Source organism: Ambystoma mexicanum, chromosome 3p (genome assembly GCF_040938575.1).
Source record: "Ambystoma mexicanum isolate Mex_15411 chromosome 3p, UKY_AmexF1_1, whole genome shotgun sequence".
NCBI lineage: Eukaryota > Metazoa > Chordata > Amphibia > Caudata > Ambystomatidae > Ambystoma > Ambystoma mexicanum.
Window position 1 is genome coordinate 214,970,860 of NC_090925.1, and position 22,700 is coordinate 214,993,559.

The following is a 22,700-nucleotide window of genomic DNA, read 5'->3' on the forward strand; positions in this document are numbered from 1 at the left end:
CATTCTCCAACCTGAAGACCTTGCACCAGCATTTGTCACTGAATGGAGAAGTTCTCGAACCTGCAGTCCCTGGGCATCACAGGCTGAAGCAGACGGTCAAGTCCTAAGAAGAATCGGAGTACAGGGGCAGAGTTGTAGTGATACTTACCTGAACCTCCCCAACTTCATTTTAAAAGTTTGGTAACTTTTGGAAACTTTTACAGCAGTTTGGCTTTGCCTTTGCTTGTTCGCACAAGCACTCTGATAGTTGGGCACACTTTTGTTAGTTAAAACAACTTGTCCTCTACCACTTGCAACTGTTCATTGGACCCTAGAACCCCTACACTAATTATTTCCCGTCTCACAAACTATGTGGAGCTTTGGTGAACATTTGGGCACAAGGACCTATACATTTTAGGGATGGAATTCTAACATTAGTAATGTAATCTGTAGTGCTGCATACTAATACTTAACTTCCTCTACAGGGTTTTTAAAAAATGCATTTTGCCCTACTCCAGTGATTATATATATATATATATGTATCTTTTATTTAGTATTGTGTGATATTACCTGCTAGTAGTCATTTTTCATAGTGCTGTATGGCTAGTATTTTTATAACCGATTGCCAAAGTGCGTTTCCTGACTTTTCACTGTGTGTGCTCATTGGCTCCCAGAGTTGTCCCCGTCAATATACTAGGTTGGCCATCTATACATCTGTCCACCAGGCCAGAATATAGAAAAATCAGTCCCAACATTTCAGAAAGTGTACTGCCAAACTGGCTTTTTTGTCTTCCCCCTTCATCCAACTAAATCTTCTTTCAAGCAGGGTAGAAAATAAAGTCAGCCTTTCATATTTCAGTTAACCAGTTTCTCATTTCAACTCCTGAGAAAATGCAGTAACCCTACCCGAAGAGTTCTGGTGCTCTCAAAACTCTATGGAAGTATGAAAACATTGCATATATTTATGAAGGAGCAGCATTGGGGTAGGGAGAAGCAAATTAAAAACTCACCGTTTCCGGCCACGACTTGAGAGTCTCTTGGGATCTGAATCCACTGCAGAGAAAAGGAATATGGTAAAAGAATGTATACAATTAGATTCTCAAACAAAGCAGTAGAGCATGGTTAGACTGTTCTTGATGTGGGGTGGTTAAGGGCAAGCATATTTTATCATCAGCACCTGGTGTGAGCAGTGTGGATTTCCAGATCTTGGGTGTTCTGAGAAAAGGATATTTACTCCTAACCTGGAGGGAGCGTCAGAAAACGCTGGACACCAACTAGATCAACTTCTCAGTTTGCCATGCTACGTGGCTATGGTATTTTATATGAGAAACACTTACAAGCAGGTAGGAAATTAGCTAGTTCTGTCTCAGCTCCCTTTTGCTTGCGAGATTTCCGCCCTGGGCCCCTCTTCTCCTTGGTGGGGTCCAATTTACGTCCCATCCTGACAGTGTCAAGTGCCTGGAAGAGAAAAATGAAAGAACACTGAGAAAAAGACAAAGTGGTCACTGTCGAGTCGTGATAATTCCCATAGGCTTCACCTGCCTGTGAGATCTTGGTATCAAGACAGTTTAAATGACCCCAAAGACATGGGCATTTGCAGCACATATTAGTAATCCCAAGAGCCTTACGTAATTTGTACAGTTAGCTTTGCCAGTCACCAGGAGGATCTACCACACTTGACCCCACTGTATATTTCAATGCAAAATGCATAAATTATAAAGCAGCAGCATTGGGATGGGGGTGTATCCCAATGGAGGAGGAAACTAGTTTCTTCAGTAGTGCAGAACACTAAAGCAGCAATTAATAGCAAGCAGAGGACCACAAGCAGCTGGAACTAGATGTATTCCAGCTTGGCTGTAGAAGAATGAGCAATAACAGAGAGAAGGAGAGACTTGAAATCAATATGAAACTAACATTGGTAATGCCAATAATTTGGGATTTTGTGGTGGCTTGGCAAATGCATTTGCCACGCACTGTCGTAGGTGTCGTCTTTTCCACTTTCAGAACAAATTATACTTAGTACTGTCAGGTTGATTTACCATCTAGTTTGGTGCTTTGCAAGTAAGCACTGCTGAACATACAGTACTAGTGTAGTCTTAGAAATAACTATGCAGCAACTGCAGGGCGACGAGGGAATCACAGGGGGAGGCATGAATTATAAGGTGAGCCTCTTCTATGCTCTACTCTATTACAAATACATGTACTTATGTTCCTCACCTGCTCCGGGGCCTCGTGGTGTACGGCTAGCTGTCAGGGGTCAAGATCAACTTGGACAAACCAGTGGCATATTTGGCAGGGACCTTGAGTCAGGCAGACCGGGATGTACAGGGCCTTGGATTAACAATACAAATGGAGGGGTTTCGATATTTGGGGTTTAAAGTTACGAGGGACACCAAGGACCTGTTTTGTAGGAACTATCTCCCCCTTAGGAATAAGATGCAGTTAGACCTGCAGCGCTGGGGATGGTTAAATCTCGCATGGATGGCACATTCAAATTGTATCAAAAGGACAAGTGGCTTCTTTTCCAAATGCTGCCAACAGTAGCCTGACACCTTTTTTTGCAACCATTCAAAGGGCTCTCCTGCACTTTAAATGGGCGGGGGAGAAACCTACGGTGGCCTACAGGACACTGGTCCCAATGAAGGAGAGAGGGGCGGGATTCCCAGACCTCCTGGCATATCAAATCTGCGCAAGTGCACATCATGGTGGACCATCTAGACCCCAGGTCAGGGAAACAGCAGGTTAATATGGACAACACGGTTACATGGGTGAATGTCTGTCGGTTCCCAAGAAAGAGATTAAAAAGAGATCCCCAGAAGGTTACCGATGCATATCAGGTGGAGGTATTCTGGTCGATAAGGTAGCTGTCAACGTGGCCCTCGACCCTTAATTGTAATTGACCCTCCCTACCTACCCCCCCACCCCCGAGAAACTATTGTTGACCCATCTCCGATTGAATCTCAGTACAAAGCTGGCCTCTCAAGGGCAAGACAAATGTGGCATGGGGTAGTTTCATATGCCTAGAGCAATTAGAAGAATGTCTCCACTAGGTAGATGCTTGACCTTTCAGTACTTACAGCTTAAAGGGGTGCCAGGCTGGGGGCGTGAGAGGCAATCTGCAAGGGATCTCGCCTCCTTTGAAAGAACACTATCACAGAACAAAGCAAAAAGGGTTTGATAGTTAAGCTATATGGGGAACTAAGGCACAACTACCGTGTTGGCATCCTGCCAACAAGGGTTAAATGGGCTAAAGACCTGAATAGAGATGTGTCGGATCAGTTGTGGTGTAAGATTTGTAGGAAGGAAAAGCGGTCCACTGCATCTCTGCAATATAGAATGCAGGTGGTCAAACTGATATCGCTGGCACTATCCCCCTGCCACATTGGCCAGATTGTATCCTGGAGCGGACATGTGCTGTTGGAAACGTAAGCAGCAAATTGGATGCAGAGCAACTTATATGTAGTGGGGTTGCTCTCACATACAGAGGTACTGGACAGAAGTCCTGGATTGGCTTAAAAATATGGATGATACAAAGGAAACTATAGCCATGGTTACTGCTATTTGGGGTATAAGTGGAAGAAGAGGAGGAGGAAGAAGAGGGTCATATGGTGTGCACCTTATTAGTGGCGGCTAGAAGCTGCATTGCGCAACATTGGAAAAGAAACTAAATCCCTACTGAAAAAGAATGGGTGCAGAATGTGAGGGTCATATGACATGCAGTAACTAGAGCACTTACTGGACGAGACACGCACAAACTGAGGGAGCCTGACTTGCATTTTTCACCAGACATGGACAGTAACCTGCCATGGGAGAGCTAACGCACTAAATATGTATGTCTGGGATGCGACAGTTTCAGGTTTGCATTGCGTGTGGGAAAGCGGTGGGTGTGGGCAAAAAATATACAAGACCCATATGTTGTTTGAATGGTAAGTTTTTTTTCAAATGGGCAATTGTATTTTAAGAAAATAAACTTGATTTTGAAAAAAAAAAAACTTTGCAGCATCTGTTGATCAGGGAGGTTGTCAATGGAGGAACCCATGGAAGCTATAGTAAGAGCGTGAGGACGTTGTACAGGGCTTGCGACAGGGTGTGGGCAGCGGTAAGTAACTGCACAATGTGAGAGTTGAATAAGGTTGTTCCCCTTGTGGATGCTCGAACCACGCCCAAATCTAAAAATCCATCCCGGGTTGGTTAATTTTCTTTAAATCCCATCAGACTATGTTGAGAGATTCCCCACAAATAAAGACTGGCACAGGACAATGTTTGTAAGCAAAGGTGGGCTTTGAGCATGCACATGAAAGGCGCGAGTCTAGGGTTAGTAAGTGAAAGACTTTAAGCCGCCATGTTTGGACTGTGCTGGTTTCATCTAGTTGGAACAACGGTGCTCTCATTAGAGACCAGAACTCCATAATGGGGGGTTGGATCAAAAGGGGATGGAACCGGAAGACAACATGCATGCCGATCTGAAACAGGAGTAAATGGCCATGCCATACCCCACTGCCCCCACCAGCCCCTCAAGGATGAATACGTATATGATGGACAATCATCAAAATTAAACAAATGCCTGGCTTCAGGGGGGCTAGAAGGAGCAGTCGAGCTGGCGGTGGGTTCGCTTAGGCGGGTATAAGTTAGGATCTGGTGCAGTTTGACTTATTGCAAAAAATAAAATAAAAAAAGAGCTTACCAGACTATCCCCTTTGAATAAACGACTGACTTCGGTGCCAACAATGTAAGACTGAAGATGGAAGGTGATATAAGGGGTGATATAAGGACTCATTACAAATATGGCAATATTTCCCATAGAAATATCTCCATACTGGTTTACCGTTACTGCCATTATTATTGGCATGAAGTTCGCCAGATTACAGGTTGTGGTTGCATGGGGTAGTTTCCTATTCAGGGAGCCTCAAAAAGACTGTTGGGGATTTGGAGGAATTACCACAGCATTACACTGTCATTAATTCCTCCAGTTTTTTTAGGTAAAATTGAGAAAATGCCTCCAGCCAAGTATTTCAGGTATTTCCTCTACTCTAGCCCCATTAAGATAATGGATTTCATGAACGTTCGGGGGCCGTGGTTTGGAACTGCCGCAAGTGCCATGGCTCCCTAGAAGCCCCTGGCTGGCTCCAAACGTCGAGCACAACTACAGCGGCTCCTCATTCCGTTAGCCCGCAAGAAATAAAATTATGGAATGAGGAAGGAAAGGAGCAGGTTTCGCCGGTAAAATGACGTGGCGAACTGCCGGGGTTCCAGAGCAAAAGTAAAAAGAAATCATCTGGACCGGCGCAAAAAAGAAAATGGCGGCCACGACTTTCTGGAGTTCCTCTGAGAGCGCATGCAGGTGGAGTCACCGCACAAAAGCAGGCATCCGGGCTCTGCATGAAAGCAGCACACGGTGAGCAGCAGCCTGAACTTGGCAACAGCGGCGTGGGATTTCCCCAACGACCACCTCCGACTCTCTGCTAAGATCTTACCGGCGTAGCAGGCATCTCCCGGTGGGAAGCCGGAACACCCTGCAGCGCTGAATCCTCGGAGCCCCCACCCAGAGCGTATGTGAAACTGAAAGAATGGCTGGGCAACACACCAAGCCATCCTCAACCCAGCTACCTAGCAGCTGACATCCTCTGTGTATATGATGCTAGCAGCAGTGCGTGGAACCGGTGACCGTTCAGACGCTGCAGCATTGCGGGTATTTGCAGTGGCCTGCCGGGACAGTGAGCAGGACCGGATGGCCGCCCGCAAGCGTCTCTTGGTTGGCTATGCGGTGCCCCTCTGTGGAGGCCTTGCAGGACTGTGGCGAGGACCTGCCACTGCATCCCTGTGTGCCTGTGCAGAAAGAATAAGGAGGTGCTGTTAACCTCCCCGGCTGGAGTGGGAGCCTCCCAGCGATGTTACGCTGCGCCCCGGGGCGGGGGTTGAGTGTGCGCTACGAAATCAATGGCTGAGTCACTAACGATTCTCATCATACAGACCGATAACCCTAATGAATAATGATGGGGAAAATATATTCGAAGGTGTTAGCGACCAGGTTAAAAACACAACTCCCAGATATAATAGCCTGAGACCAAACCGGATTTATCCCGGATGGTGAGGAGAGGGGTTGGTGGGGAGGGGGGGCCCACATGATAATATTAGGTGCACCATAAACCTCCAAGAAAGCGCTGGCAGGATGGGGGAAGGAATGCTTGTCAGCTCATTGGATGCCCACAAGACATTCGACTTAGTGGACTGGGGTTACATCCGAAACGTCCCATCACATTGGGGTTTTGGACCTAATTTCATCAAATGGACAATGGCTAATTATCAAATCCCTACCACGCAGCTACGGGTGAACGGCAAGAGATCAGAAATAATACTGCCCCCCATCACCTCTGATCTTTGCTCTGTCCATGGAGCCGTTTCAGAACAGGATCCAGTAAAACCCAGAGATAAAAGGGGTTCAGGGTGGGAAGTCAGGAATATAAAGTCACGATATACGCAGACAATGTGCTTGTAACCACGACCAAACCAGGTTCCTCCTCGAGCCCCCTTTGGGAAGAGATCGAGGAATTCGGTAAGGTGTCGGGGTTCAGGGTGAATTTGGATAAATCGGTTGCAATGGTAATTAATCTCACAAAAAACCAAAAGGCTGACCTTAGTCCAGCACTACCGATCCCCTGGGGGTCTGGATCCCAAGGGAAACCTCCCGCATATATCTAAGCAATTTCCCACAGCTGTTCAATAAGTTCAGGCGCGACTTAGAGCATTGGCAAACACAAGTAATATCCTGGCTCGAGCGAATAGCTGCAGTAAAAATGAACCAGATTCCCAGACTGCTTTATCATTGTGCGGCACTCCCGGTACATATCCCAGAAAATTAGCCAATTACCCTACAGAGAAATATTCAAATATTTATCGGAGGCGGGGGGGGGGGGAATACAGAAACCCAGAATAGCAAGGAAAATCAACAGACCAACCGCTATGGAGACAAATAGAGGAGGCTTGGTGCCCGGTCCCCCTGGTGGATCTTCTGCACATGTCGACTCAGGCCTAAGACAGGCTAGAACCCCTTACAGCGACAATAAACACTGAAGAAAAATGGAGAGCAGCGGCTCGGAAATGGGGTTGTAAAAGCATGTTAGGTCCACTTACATGGCTCTGGAATAACCAAGAATTTACACCCAGAATCCCCCACCACACAGCTTTGCAGCATGGCAGGAGGGGGGCTGCAGAAACTAATCAGATTTCCTAGAGGAGGGCTCTCTGATAACCTTTGAAAAATGTTAAGATTAATTCAAGGTAGCAGAAACAAAGGTTCTATTACGCCCAACTACGGCATTGGAGCTTGCACAAAGCAGTTAGGGAAAGGGGGGGCGAGAGGCCTGAAGGCACTAGAAACCACCCTCTAGCAGCAACCCCAAGGGGGAAAATATCCGAACTCTTATCGACTTTTAGATAGAACAGACCCCTCCAAAAAAGAAAAGTACATGCTGGATTGGGAGAGGGACAACGGCCGAGCAATAGACATAGAAGAATGGGGAAAGATCTGGCCCACGCTACATAAACGTACCCAATGTATCACAAATGGGGAAGGGGGATATAAGCTCTGTTATAGATATTATGCCACGCCAGGTCAGCTAAACCGAGCTAATCCGGACATCCCCCCACAAACAGCTGGGGAGGTTGTGTTGACAGGGGCACTCTGTTCCACCTCCTGTGGTCCTGCCCAATAGCAGAGGGGTATTGGAGAGAGGTGATGGGCCACATCAAAGCAATCACAGGATTAACAATCCTGTGGGATCCTGTCATAATCCTCCTGGGGGAGACGTGGTGTGGGGGGGGGGGGGCACTCCCACTCTCAGGGCAGATGGCGCGCCTGTGCACACACCTGCTAGCCGCGAAAATTGCAATGGCCCGATTTTGGAAAAATGCGGATGGCCCCTCGATCCCGCTATGGTGGTCGAAATGCTGGGAAATCGTAGTGGCAGAGAAGATAACGGTGATTCACTATGGGAATTTGAACACTTTCCTGAACACCAGAAAGCCCCACTAACACGCTGGCTACAGGCTTGATAAAGCTGTAACCCTAACAGAGAGAGTAGCGGGCAATTGAAAATGTTATTCCTCGGGGAGGACTTGCGGGGCGCAGCGCCCGCCCTAACGATCCCTGCAGAAAGAATTTTACGTTGGCCCTGTTTAACATATGGTGATACAGATGAATGTTATGTTGATGTCAGTGCACTTTATTGTCGAAATGTTTAGTAAAATGTATTGTTGAAAAAAGATACTAAATTTCTCAATACTTGTTTTGCAAAGGGCTTGAAGGCTTCACCCAGAGATCAGCTGTAAAACCTTTCAAGGAAAAGTAGTACAATATTTGTGTCATTGCAGGTTTTTCTACCGGCTTACTTAAAGCAGTGGTAAACATGTCAAGTTGCAAGCTGCTAGACAGGCATAAAAAGTCATTCACCACCCCTCTGGTTTGCACATGTACAACACAGCACCCCATTTTCTACTCACCAGGATTCAATTAATCTCAAACAAAACAAAAGAGGTGATGGCTGGAAGGTATGGAATGAATCCTAATCTCTGACATTGCTCTGGGCAACCCTCCAGACCATCGTTCTTCGCCTGCCAAGCAATTGCAAAAGGGGAAAGACCATATGCATCCGACCCCAAAAGGGGCAGTCCAGCCCAACTGTTCGGTCACATCCCTTCTGCACAAGACCACAGGCATCCACAAAACATGTTTTGTCCTTGTTGGGCCTCATCAGTGAGGAGTAGCTTGGGTCTCTAGGCGCAGCAGGCACCGGACCCACATCTGGGCATAACCGTCCCACTCTGGGTGACTTGCGCAAGACGAAAGAGAAGATGGCTGGAAGGACTGGAATTAATCCTAACCTCATTGCTCTGAGCAACCCTCCAGACCATCATTCTTCGCCTGTCAAGCCATTACAAAGGGGGAAAGACCATATGCAAATCAGGCATTATTACTCACCAATGAGCCATTTAACTCATGCTTGTAGCCTAGAAGAGCCTGGTTAGCTTGACATGAACAGCTACCAGGAGCTACTTTTGGCTCCTCAGGCCAGCAAATGATGAACACCTACCTATGTGAATTTAACTCTGCATTTGGGACAATCTATGAATACCCACTTTTTGTTATTTATTGTGCTTCAGCTTTACAGGTGAACCTTTCACAAAACAGAAGAAGCAATCATACTACACATCAAATAAATCCAATAAACAGATATCCCAGGATTAAATATTAAAAATCTAGGAGAGCAATATAAAATTACAAATCCAGTTTTCAAATTTCATTCTTAAAAACCAAGCAGTCATTTGTATCTCAATACTAAAATCAATGAAAAAAATACTCAAACATTGAATTTAAAACCGATTTGAAATTAAAACAGGAAGATTACATTCATAAAACCAAGTGCAGCTCGTTTGTTACTGGGTAAGAAACAGATTTTGAGGAACTGGAAGCACCAACTTGGAAGGGTTTCAGAGTATGTTGCTATTAGCTGCTATGGAAAAAGTTTCATATGCTAAAACAAATTTGGTTGAAGACCATCAATCAATTTGGGGTATTCTCAATGATTTATATGCTTCAAATATTACTGCTCTGGAATTTTATAATGCGTGTATGAATAATGATCTGCTAGTTTGGTTCACCCTCGCCCTTTTTACACCTAGTGTTTGCTCATGTTTGTCCCGTCTTTTCTTGTGCATTGTGGTGTTCGGGGACAGGTGTGGAAAGAGGGGGTGGAATATTACAACAATATGAGATGTTTTGATTTGTTTGCTATGTTATGCAAGATCTCTCATTGGATAACTTGTGTTACCCTTTCTTTGCCTTTCACTTGTATTATATTTTGTCACTGTTGTATACTGCTTGTATTTGATGAATTGAAAAAAAAAAATAAGACTTCTTTACAGCATTTAAACACAAGGTGCCATGAATAATGGACAAAATTATAGGTTTACGTCGGTTCTATGTGATATTACTGGATGTATAAAAGACAAAAACAAAAAAGGACCGATTTATTTAGGCAGTTTTTGTTTTGGCTTTTAAATGCAGCAATGTCACTTTCTGCGCTCCCACCCACCCCACGACCATGACAAGGTTAAATCCACCCTCCCCCGCAGGTCTTTTACTTAATTGGGGGGGGGGGTTAAACCCCCCCCTGAACTCTCAATCCACCCCTTCCCACCACAATACACACTCACCCACACAGACCAGCACCTACCTCCCACTCCTGCATCGGCTCTTGCAAGTCCTTGTCAGCCTGTCGCCCCATACGTGCATTCATGAGCAGCAGGGGTTTGACAAGTATGACAATTTGATTTAGAAACACCGCTCCATGCGGTCACAGAGCCGTCTTTCTAAGTCGATTCTTTTTCTATTCGACTCGTTTAAAAAGGTCAATTCACTTAGGACTGTTTCAGTCTTATGTGGAAGTTAGAGTTGTAATTGTAATTTATAAAGCACCTTTAAAAATTACTATAGTCTCAACGCGCTTGTTGTGGAACGCCCTCGGGGACCACTGTCCTGAGTATGGAAAATTCTCAGAGCTTTAGAATGTGTGTGGGCATTTTGGCCAAGATAAGGAATTAGGTGGGCTGGCCGTGCTCCTGTAAGCAACCCCATAGATCAGGCATGTGGATGGGTGCTGAGGAAGATCAGCAGAATGTGAGAGTGCAGGAGACTTGTTATGTCTGTAGCTAGACCGAATATTGTCGTATGTCATCACTGTATTTTAATGGCAGCAGTGTTGATGTTAAGTGTGGTGTAAGTAGGCGAGACGTTATGTGTGCAGCTAGACCGAATTCGTCTTAGGTCGTCACTGCATTCTGGTATCGAGTGGGGGTAGGCATGCAGTCAGCCGATGTCCACCAAAGTGGTGCATTTATATGTACCTTGAGGCTCGGATGGAGCTTCGTTGTTGGTGCCATGATCTGTGAGAGGGAGTCCTCTAGGCCCACTGACGGGATAAACCGTAATGTCTCCCAAGCGTCATGGATGAAGAATCACATTGCATCTTCTAGGTGTGATAGATCGGTTGTCTGGTTATCTTCTAGAAGCAATATCGCGGCTCCCCGCTCATCTTTATTTGTCATTGCTGGCAATGGTCAAGGCGCATTGGATGGGCTAAATCCAAGACAAGGTCTTCTAGGTTTACTGAGAGGCGCGAGTCTGGATAAGGTATCCTAAAACAGGGTTTTGGTACTGGAAGGAACACTTAAGGCTGGGGGGAGGGGGGGAAGAAAGAAGGAGTGAGTGCGCGAGTGCTTGTTTTTAGACTGGACAGTTGATGAGACTTCCTGGCTATGTTCAGGTGAGGCCCCCTGCACCCCTCTTGAAAATGTGTACATTTTTGCTTTTATTCGGTTGTTAGAAGCGCTCCAGCACCTAGTTTCCCCCTGGCTTCCCCTTCCATGTGCTCTGCCGGCCTTGCGTCCAACCCCCTCCCCAGATTGGCTCTCAAGATCCATTGAATAGTGTAGCCCTAGGGCAGCCCTCTGCCCGTAGCAGCCCTGCGGCTAAGGACCTGAGGCAAAGGGCAGCTCCTACAGGGTCAGCTCCATTCTGTGTCTGCAGGCGTCAGCAGGGGAAGCAGCCACCCACTAACATCAAACAAGCCTATAGTAGCAACTTACCCCAATGGCTCAACGACACGCATAAATAACCAGACTGACACAAGGTGCCCCATCACATAGTTCATTCTCCACACTACGCTAAAGGGAAAGGACCAGCAGTGTCTCCACCGAGTCCCAGCGTGCAGTGTCAACCCCCACCGTCCCCTCTAACAGCTAAAAGAAACCTGCTGCGACTGCTTTCTACGAGGTGGTTGCAATAGCATAATTCCACTTTCGAACCAGCAGCACCAACCAGCTGCAGTACCCAGGAACATCAAACGAGGAACAGACTTCCGTCAACCAACACCAACAGATAAGGCAGGCCAATTTCTCACACAAGTCACACTAGTAGCGATAACCACTTCAGCATTCTCACCACCTTACAACGCTACCAGCAGATTGAAGTGCACCAACCACTTACAACCATCACCTACAACAGAGAATCAACTGTACAGACAAGTTATTCCAAAACCGTTCATATTGTGAAATACAGGACTCTCTAATCTAGGTGCTGTATTACTGCCCGTTTTCAGTGAAAGCTAGGTCTTTCGCCCATTTTCTAGGTGTCTCAATTCTGGATATATTTGATTTACTGCCTGCCTTCTGTGAAACCTAGGCCTCCCCCCCACCCCTCGTTATCTAGGTGTACTCCACCCTCATCCATGGCCGACTTGCCCAACCAGACTGCAATCCCACGACTACATAGCAGGCCCAACTCCTCTGCACCACTGCCCCCCCAAAAAACAAGGCACCACACCGAGCTCTTGTCCTCCATACTAGCGCCTCCATTCATGAACCGCCCCGCCACCATCTCCGACCTCTGCACTCAACCACCCAAACCCCCCCCCCTCTCCTCTCCCCGCCCACTTCCAAACCACGATACCCCCCCTCTAACTCTATGATCAGAAGAGCATTCTGGCGTGCCAAATACCTCCCACACCCCTACCCATTTCTGACACACCCCAGCACATCCACCCATCCCCACCTCTCATATCCCTAGGGCTTCCACTGAGATAAACCCCATACCCTACCATTCCTGCACCCCTCACAAGTTCCAATTCACAAGCCAGGGTAGCTCCCTGGCGCTCCAAACATCACGTTCCACCCACTACTACAAACCCTGCCAATACAGTGTCACTGGTGGGGTCTGACAAGAACTCCCCCCAGACCTGCTCCCCTGACCTCAGTCCTCCCCACCCCTGCCATACCTCCATCTACCCCCAAGCCACCATCCACCCACTACTCATCCAGACCTCTTCGCACCATCCACAACAGCCAACACACATCCCATCCTCAATCCCACACATCCTCACCAGAAACACCACTCCTGCACCATCCCAAAGTCTACCTGACAGCAAAGACCCTCTAAGACCTCCTCACCCCCCCAAACTCTTCACAGCTCGGCGGCTTCCCCCGCCTCACCTGCAAAACACTATTTATTTATTTGGATTTGTAGAGCGCACTACAGCCCGCAGGCATCGAGGCGCTATATCAGAACTTAAGAGGGCTTAATTAAGGGTTACAAAGAAGCCGCCCAGCGAAAAACTTGTTTACATTGCAGAGTCAGCGGTTACATAGCATCACAGAATACAAAATTAAACAGTCAAACAAAGAGGTTTGTTTTGATGGCCTTGCGAAAAACTGAGTGGGATTCAATAAGCATGATGTGGGGTGGTAGGTAGTTCCAGAGTGTAGGGGCCACCATTGGGAAGCTGGAGCCGCCAGCACAGGCTTTGCGTGTTCTAGGAACAGTTAACAGGTTGGAATAGGGAGATCTGGATGGTCTGTCGCTAGTGGGTTTGGTGATCCTTAGTGCCAGATATGGAGGGGGGGCAAGGTCATGGAGATACTTGTGAGTCAGGGCGACGGCTTTAAAGATGATCCTTTCCTTAACTGGAAGCCAGTGGACATGTCTTCTAAATTCCAGGATGTGATCTCTGCGCAAGAGACCAGTGGCGGCTCTGAGCACACTGTTTTGTACAAGTTGAAGCTTGGCCACATTCTTGGCAGACGCGCCTATGAATAGAGCGTTACAGTAATCAAGCCTGGTGCCGACGAGTTACTGAGTTGATGAGTTTAGAGTGGTAGGCGGAAGTGGAAGCTATGCATGAACCTGCCTGTTCATGGTCAAGTCAGGTTCAAGGTTGACACCTAGACTTTTGATGGATGGGGACATGGTGATGTGGATCTTGTCAATGATGAAGGAGGAGTAATAGTTGTCCAACTTGCTCAGGGTGGAGGGGGAGCCAACCAGCAGGAGCTTGGTTTTCTCACTGTTGAGGCATAACCAGTTTTCTGCCATCCAAGATTGGATTTTTGTGTATATGGAGTTCAGTGTGTTCTGGTCGGACACGTAGTCACCCGAGAGGGGGAGGAGTACCTGGGTGTCATCTGCATAGTTCGTATATGAGATGCCCAAGGAGTCCAAGATTTTGAACAATGGCCTCGTGAAGAGGTTGTAGATGGTGGGGCGTGCATGAGCCTTGGGGGACCCCACACTTGATGTGCTGGGGTCAGCGCATGAGGAGTCGTAGAAAACTTTAAATCGCTCTATCTTTTAGAAATTAGTCTATCAATTTGCAAGCCTTGTCAGAGAAGTTGGCTACTGAAGAGAGGTGCTGGCATAGGGTTTTGTGGTCGACCAGATCAAAGGCCACCGACAGGTCCAGCAGCAGAAGGAGGAGTGCGGGTTTGCCTGTGCCTCTAAGGTCATCAATCTGGTTTTTGAGGTCAAGGAGAGCCGTTTCGGTCCCATGACGTGGCCTGAACCCTGATTGTCCAAGTGCTAGGAGGTGGTTCTCTTCTAGGAATTTCTGTATTTGCAGGTAGGCTGCTTTATCCAGAATTTTGTATAGGAAGGGGACGGTGGTGATGGGCCTGTAATTGCCTGGGATGGCGGGGTCAAGGGAGGGCTTTTTAACAGGAGTGTACGAATCCACGCTTCTTTTAGTCCCACTGGGACGTAGCCAGAGCGAAAAGGGGCATTGATGAATGCAGTGATGATCGGGGCTAGGGAGGGGGGCACAGTCCTTGATGACTTGTACTGAGCAGGCATCGCCTTTGCAGTTGGAAGGTTCTAGCCCCCGCCGCCGCCGCCGCCGCCGCCTCCTCCTCCTCCTCCTCCTCCTCCTCCTCCTCCTCCTCCTCCTCCTCCTCCTCCTCCTCCTCCTCCTCCCCCTCCCCCTCCTTCCCCTCATCCCCCTCCCACAGAACTCCCCCCCCCCCTCCACAAGTAGCAAGACTTGCCCTTTCTAAAACCATTGCTTCATCCCTTTCCCCCTCTGACCCCCCCCACCCCTCCGACACACTTGCATTCCTCTTGCAGCCAAGCACACAAAACACGGAAAGGGAGACAGGCCCTCTCCCTCGAGTCTCCATACCTCACCACTCTTTCATGAGTCCAACCTCCCATCCTTTCCCATCCCTGCCATAAGGGCCACCCACCTGCCACTCCCAGTCTGCACCTCTTTAAACACAACCTCTCATCCAGTAACACCTAAACCCCCAGCTCCCTCCAGACACTAGCCACTCTCAACAACTCCCCTAACACCACATGTGCACCACTTACCCCCCCACCCTCCCGATCCACCCCAACCCATGTCACGAATACCCACCACAGCCCGCCTACTCTTCCCACCCCCTCTCAAAGAACCCCTATATCCCCAAACCCCAGCTACCACCGCCCGGTCAGCTTCAGCCACCCGGACTGTTCCGAACACACCTTAGATCACAACGACCGACACCTTACTCAATGACTCTCAAACGAACCAAGCCCTCCTTGCCATGAGAGTCAGGAAAACAGCCACGCCTTATAAAGTCACCTGGCTCCTTTTCAACGCACGATCCGTGGTGAGAAACCAACACAGCATCTTTGACCTCCTATCCTCAGACAGCCCTGACCTCATCTTCATCACTGAAACTTGGTTCTCAGACGATTTTGCAACAGTCGCGCACAAGGCCTTCCCACCCCCCACGCTACTTGCTCATCTCCCACAACAGACCTTCCAGAGGTGGTGGAGTAGCGATCCTCTTTAAGTATCACTTCTCCATCTCACTTACCGAAAGCAAACCGTGCAAAGGTAACTGTGAATCCCTATTAGTAAAACTCTCTCTACTGCCGATCCATCAGTCACTCACAACATCCTACTCATATATAGACCCCCCCGGATATTACAGACATTTTGCCAACAATCTCCATTCAGGTAATCTACCCAACACTCGCACTACTGGAAGACTTCAATATCTGCTTTGACATGCCAAAAAACTCCATGTCCCAACTCTTGGTCAACAGTCCAGAAGCGCTGAACCTCTCCCGAACATCCCACAGATCCAACACACTCGGAAGGTCATACCCTTGATGCAATCAAATCCGAAAACCTCACCTCTGTATCTAAGCCCAAACCTCTCATCTGGACAGACCACTCTGCCATCCCTTTCTCCGTCCTCACTCCACCTCCTCCACCCAAGATCGACCCTGCCTACACACACGATCACAAATGCTAGAACAAAGCCAAGGTACACCATGATCTAGCTGAAGCCCTGCTGCACAGTCTCCCAGCACTACCGACCTCAGATGGACCATTAACTATCGAATCCTTTGACTCCTGGCTCAATGAAACACTACTTACTCTAACTCCCTCACGCCCTGCAACCTCTCGCAAAGGACCATCCCCCAAATGGTTCACGCCCCACCCGAAAACCTTCAAAAACAACTCTCTTCAACACAAATGGCGAACATCTAAACCCCCTCTCAGTAGATCTATATTCGCTCACCACCCCCGCAATTACCAATCCGAAAGCCAAAAAGGCCTACTACAATAAACAAATCCTGAATTGTTGCGACAGCAGCAAAGAGCTCTACAGGATCATCTCCAAATTTGTGAAACCCTCCTGCCCCTCTACCCTGACCACGCCCATTCAAACGCTCTGCTGCACCCTCTCCTTTCATTTCTACAACACAGCTCTAGACAGGATAACAACCCTTAATACCAAACTTTCCACCCTCACACACTGCCAAAAACCTGCTCCTCCCAACTCCACTGCTCCAACCGCCATAATTCCGTTTGACTCTTTCATCCCCATCTTAAGTGAGGAGTTCCTTGATCTAATATGCGTCAGAAGAAATATTCTCCTTCACATGTGCAGGAGAGTCCATAATAAATAACTCCCTCACCTACATTACCTCTCCCGAGGCCTTTAAAATAGCGCATGTCAAACCACTCAAAAAGGCATCCCTTGACCCCCAGCCCTAGAGCCTAAGAACTATAGGCTGATTTCCAAACCCGATTCTTGGCGAAACTCATCGACCGGGCTGCATACTCTCAGCTCAACCGTTTTGTAGAATCCAACAACCTGCTCGACCCTGCTCAATCAGGCTTCAGGCTGCGTCGTGGAACAGAAACCACTCTGATCTCGATATGGGATGATCTCAGGTCTCAGCAGACTTGGAGGGCTGTGCAACGCTGGTTCTCCTTAATTTGACAGCCGCCTTTGACACAGTTAACCATTCTATCCTCCTTGACTGCCTGCACTCCCTTGGAATCCGAGGCTCGGCACTCAAATGGATTGCCGCATTCTTCAACAACATGAAAAAAATCACTTTCCTCTCCCCTTTTCTCTCAACCGCTCGCACCGTGAACACCGGACCACCACAAGGCGCCTGCCTCTCTGCGCTCCTTTTGAACGTCTATCTGACCACTCTACCAAGGATCATCCATGCGCACAACCTCACCTGCTACAACTACGCTAACGATACCCAAATTATCCTGAGAATTCCCAAAACAAGCCTCAACCCACGACCAGACCTTGAAGCTTGCCTCGGACATTGATCGATGGATGACAAAAGACCACCTCCTTCTGAACCCTGATAAAACCGAGATCATGGTGAGCAGCAACTTCTCCCGCAACCACTCCCATGGGCCCCCCCCCCTCCATTGGCACCCCTCCCTACTTCTGAAATAGTAAAAAACCTTGGCTGCACTATGGATTCGGGCTTAACCCTCTCCCATCAGATCAATAATGTATCAAAATCCTATCACTAACACCTCACGCTCCTAATGCACAGTTTCCCATACCTCACCTAGTCCAACAGATTCACCGCCATTATGTCCACTGTTATGTCAAAACTGGACTATGCCAACTCCTTACATCTGGGTACCCCGGCATACCAACTTAAACTCCAAAGAGCCCAAAATGCTGCTGCCAGACTCCTCATTGTACTGGGACACAGGGATCACATGTCCCCCGTTCGCCGCACCCTTCACTGGCTACCTGTTGCACAAAGGGCCATTTCCAAAATTCTATGTATTATCCACCGAGCAGTGAACAAAACCAGCCCAGCATACCTACAACAGACGATTACACCTAAACACCCATCACGCACCCTAAGATGAAATACTGCCCTCTTACTAGTGAATTCAGCCTCCAATTCAAGCAGGATTGGCGGGTCCGCCTACTCATCCCTGGTTCCAACTCTGTGGAACTCACTCCCTCCTCACATTCACCACACCCAAGACTACATGACCTTCCGTAAAGCTCTACAAACCTGGCTTTTTCCATAAACCAGGACTATCCCTCTGCAACTCAAAGTAATTATAGAATCATGAGTTCTATGAAAATAGGCTCTTGAGTGTTAGGGAGAATTCTCTGTTTATATTTAGGCTGAATTTCCTAACCTAGTGAGTGCCCCAGCAGCTTTGCTGGATTTTTGGGGTTTATTTTTTTCTCCTGCCAAGAGTGAGACTCTTTTACCCTCACTCTTGGACATGATTTGAGTGTGTTTCTTTGACTCTAGATGTGTTTAATGGGTTATGGGGTCTTTTACTCCATAGGGCTTCATGTGTTTTTGTGATGTGTGTTACACAGCACCCTCAGTGCAGTAACACAGGGGTGTCATAGTGACCCCCCAGTATAGACTCCATACCCTGGGACTGACTACTGTCTCCCAGGGCATGTAAAGTCACCATTGACTTTACTAGTCTTGAATTCTGAACAGAACCAGTACAAACCATCATATTGTGGACGTACTGGCTGGGGCAATTCAGTTGCCCCGGGGTCTGTTAGTCGAGGGGGCACGTCTCTGTCCCCCATGATCGAGTTTTGGCTGGTGGCAGTGGATACTACTTTTTATATTCAACCGCAAACATTTCTCTATGGGATTTTCCCATTGTTCGAGGCTTCTATCTTTATTTAATTACGATAGCCTCGAACATACCGGCAGTTTATTTATTATTAATTCTCCGGTTGGTATTTTTTTGCCAAAACTCGGTTCTAAAATGGCGTTTGTGTTCTCTTCTGTGACTCCAACCCAAGTCGAGCCCTTTGTTCCACTTTTTGGCGGGCTTCTCCACAGAAGCCCTCCAAAGTGGTGCCACTCTGTCTGGGGTACTTAGGAGGGGTGGAGGGGGATTTAGGCACCCTGGACTGAGTTGCCTAGGCAACTCAAGTCGCACTCCGTCCTGATTGGCCCAAGTGGTGAGCCGGCCGGCTCACCACTTAGCATGTTTGAGTGACAGCTAGGCTGAGTGAATGGGGGTTTTCTGCATAAAAGCAGGGCTTTGGGGACTGGAACTTCAGAAGTCGCCACAGGACCTAAGAATCCGACGAGGGAGAAGCTGAGCCGACCTGTCACGACGACACTACCGGTGGAGCCCTGCTGAACCGTCTCACTACTTTTCCCCAACGACAGAAGAGATCTCCCGCCGGAGAGTCTTCTTCCTTTGACTGGTGGGGATAACCAGTTTCACAGTCTTTTCGCCTTCCCGACACATCTCGTGGCCGCCTTGCCTGTGCCAAGCACCCCGGCAACCGGAATACCATGATCGCAAAATAAAGGGTAATACCTTTAACCGGAGAAAACTGCGGCTGGTTTCTTCCCTGGCAGTGCAACAACCTTCATCTTTCCTCCAAGTCGAGATCTTCTCTTCCTCTGGACGACGCCGAGACTTGCACCCGCTGCCAGGAACAACTGCCACCGCTGGAGGATCCTTCCCACTTAAGGTACTGTGTTCTGCCTGGCTTCCCTTGCCACCGACTGTACTGGGTAGATTTAGCCCCCGGCTTTCGAACCTGGGTTAGCCTGGGACACCCTGGCTAAACTTTTCTGAGCCCCTCTAAACTCTTTTCAAACTCTCTGCAAGACTTTCAAAGCCTAGTGTAACTGTGTGATCTTGGGTGCATTTGTGCTCTGCTCTCTCTAAGAGTGGGCCCAGCCTATGGACTTTGGCTCACCAGCGACTTTTGCTCTTCTGCCTTGCTAAAAGTGTTCCTAAATCTTAGAGTGGTGTATCTTCACATATTCTGCCTTTTTCCCTCCCTTTTTCATGAACCTATTGGAGTGCCATCTATAGTTAAGCGCTCACCTCTGTCTGGAAATAAGTGGTGCTAACTAAGACTTGTCTGATAAGGAATAAGGGTTGTACATATCATAATAGTAACTGAATTTAGAGTGTTTTACAAATAAGAGTGCAGGAGTGTTTCAAACAGTGTGTGTTTAAATAAATAAGTATATAATTTGATACCAAAGCTCTGGTCAGTGTTTGCTTGTGCTATTGTATCTGAGTGCCTATTGTGTATACTTTGCACACTGCCTAACTCTTCTTGAGGGAAGTCTGACTGCTCAGCCACAGCTACCAGGTAAATCTGGGTGGTACAGGCTGCTACCAAGTGGGTTTACTGCTAACACCTGTAGTCCTAAATCTTTTGCAGTGTTCCCAAAGGGAACTGCACAGGTTTCTGCCTAACACTGACACATAATGCTCACCCAGAGAATAATGACCCTCTGACCGTGCAAATCATAACCTTCTCCGGTCCAACCTCTGAATCTACCTTCGAGTAAGTCTACCACGAAACATGAAGACTATCATGGCCAGCTCATCCTGACCCAGAAATTAACATTGGGCTCAAAAGAGTACACCATCCACTCAAGACACTCACCTCTCCTACCACTATACTCACTCTCCACTTTACACCAACAAACATTAGAATGCAGCTATACCCCTCAATCAATTTCAGCCTAGCTGCACACATACGAACAATTCTGTGAACACCTCAACAACCTTCTGGAATACAGCTATACACCACAAAAAAAAAATGATCAGCCTAGCTGCACACAGAGTTCCTACACAGGCCTAATCCCGCCAGAATGCAGTCTCAGAGACCGCCACCTGACTGCACAAATTTGACTGATCTCTCACTACCACCACACATAGTGTTAGGATGCTGCCACCATCACGCAAATCACATTGGCTGCACACATATTGAGTGCACCCAAACACTGTACTCTACCCTACTCTCTCAACTGACATACAGTCCCCGAGGGCGTTAAACCTGCAAGCGCTTTGAGATCATACCAAAGATATAGAGGGCGCTATATAAATGCCAAATACCATAAAATAACATGTGCACTGTGTATTTAGAGGAACGCTGGTGTTCCTAGGCGGCGGCCACCATGATTACAGCCGGCCTCTGTTCAGCGTGGCCATGTACCGCTTTGGGGCATTGCATTAGCAACATTAGCAACAGCCTGGCATGTCCATAGTCAGTGGGTGGCCGAGTTGGGTGGATAGTGGTCTGTGGTTGCCAGTTTGCGAGGCAGGCCTCCGTGATAATGGCAGACACTGCCTGGGGAGCTTGGTCTGGGTAGAGTTTTGCACTTTTGTTGCTAAGGGGACAGAGGATGGCCTGGCTGATCCGCATTATGCTACACCTTGCATATCAACTGGTTTGGATAGGAATGTGGCTGCAGCTGGAAGCGTGATGTTGTAGTGATGAGGAGGAACTCCATTCCACTCTATGTTTCAGGACGCTACTGGAAATAACCATGTGTTTAGGACCTTTCTGAATGAGAGGTAGGGTTTGTTGCAGTGGGTGTGTAGTGGAAGGGAGTTCCAGATGGAAGGGGCTTGGCTAGAGAAGGCGGATCCCCCAATTTATGTGGTGCTGGGGGAGACAAGGAGTGCCGATCCTGATGAAAGATCTGGTCGGATGGTAGCGAGTGACCTTGTCCTGGAGGAACTCTGGTCCAGTGTTATGAAAGGTGCGGTGTGAGATGCACATGGCTTTAAATGTGGCCCGTCAGCTGATGGGGAGCCAGTGTAGTACTTGACAGCAGGGGTCATATGTTCTCTGGATGAGAGGGCAAGTAGGACTCTGGACACAGAGTTTTGGATTCATTGGAATGTGCTGCGACGCCTAGATGGAGTGACTTGGCATTTTGTAAGAAGGAGAGAATAATGGCAAGTGTTGCAGATAATCTATGAGGGTAGGATAGGCAACAGAAGATTTGCCTTAGAGTGCCTAAATAGAAGTTGCACGTTCTGGAAACAGAGTTGATGTGTTGGGAGAGGGATAGGTCTGAGTCCGTTGTGCATCACAGATTGTTATTTTTAATAAGTGGAAGCTGCAGGTGGGGCTCCTAGTGTGTGGGGCCAGGTTATCAGTTGGGGAATGATAGTGGTTTTGCTGCATAGCAATATTTCAGTTTTGCGAGAGTTGAGGAGAAGATGGTTGGCTGTCACCCAGAGATTGATTGCAGAGAGGCAGGAGGAGAGGTCAGTGGGGGCCAGGCAGGGGGTGGGGGGATGTTGGTGTACTGGGGATCTTGAAAATGATCTGGGTGTCATCTGCATAGTAATAGCATGAAAGGTGTTAGAGCGGATGAGTGCTGGCAGTGGGTTGAGGTAGAGATTGAAGAGATTCTACTTGCAACCACAATTTAGGTTCGGCACTCTTAGCATCCAGTCGCATTTTAGGTACTATCTTGCCTTCCGAACACAGCTGCAGAAAGGCACGCTCTACTGCTTTGGTGCTGTTACACCTCTGAACTTCTCGCCATGGCCCTACATAGGACTTTTTTCAAGTGTCGGGACCAATTTTTCGAACTAACTTGGGGGACAGCCATGGGAGCAACATTCGCACCCAGCCTTGATATTCTTTTTATGGTGGCTTTCGAGGAAAGCTTTGTTCTGACGGACACCAATCCATTCAGGAAACACATTGACACCTAGCGCTGCTACATAGATGACATTATCCTTATTTGGAATGGGTCATTTAAAGATCTTACTGAGTTTTTGCAATGGCTTAACCAACAACATGCCAAC

The 22,700-nt window shown here is 47.9% G+C and overlaps 1 protein-coding gene across 2 annotated transcripts in view; it reads right to left on the reverse strand.

The window, feature by feature from the left end:
• Nucleotides 1–22,700, reverse strand: part of NOP2 (NOP2 nucleolar protein) — a 385,194-nt gene that overhangs the window by 297,129 nt on the left and 65,365 nt on the right. For both annotated transcript variants that reach the window (XM_069650683.1, XM_069650682.1), the window contains exons 2-3: nt 1,317–1,437; nt 990–1,032 (exon numbers count right to left, since the gene is read on the reverse strand). In XM_069650683.1, the coding sequence (XP_069506784.1) occupies nt 990–1,032; nt 1,317–1,419 (146 nt within the window). In that variant the 5' untranslated portion in view covers nt 1,420–1,437. The remainder of the gene's footprint in view (nt 1–989; nt 1,033–1,316; nt 1,438–22,700) is intronic.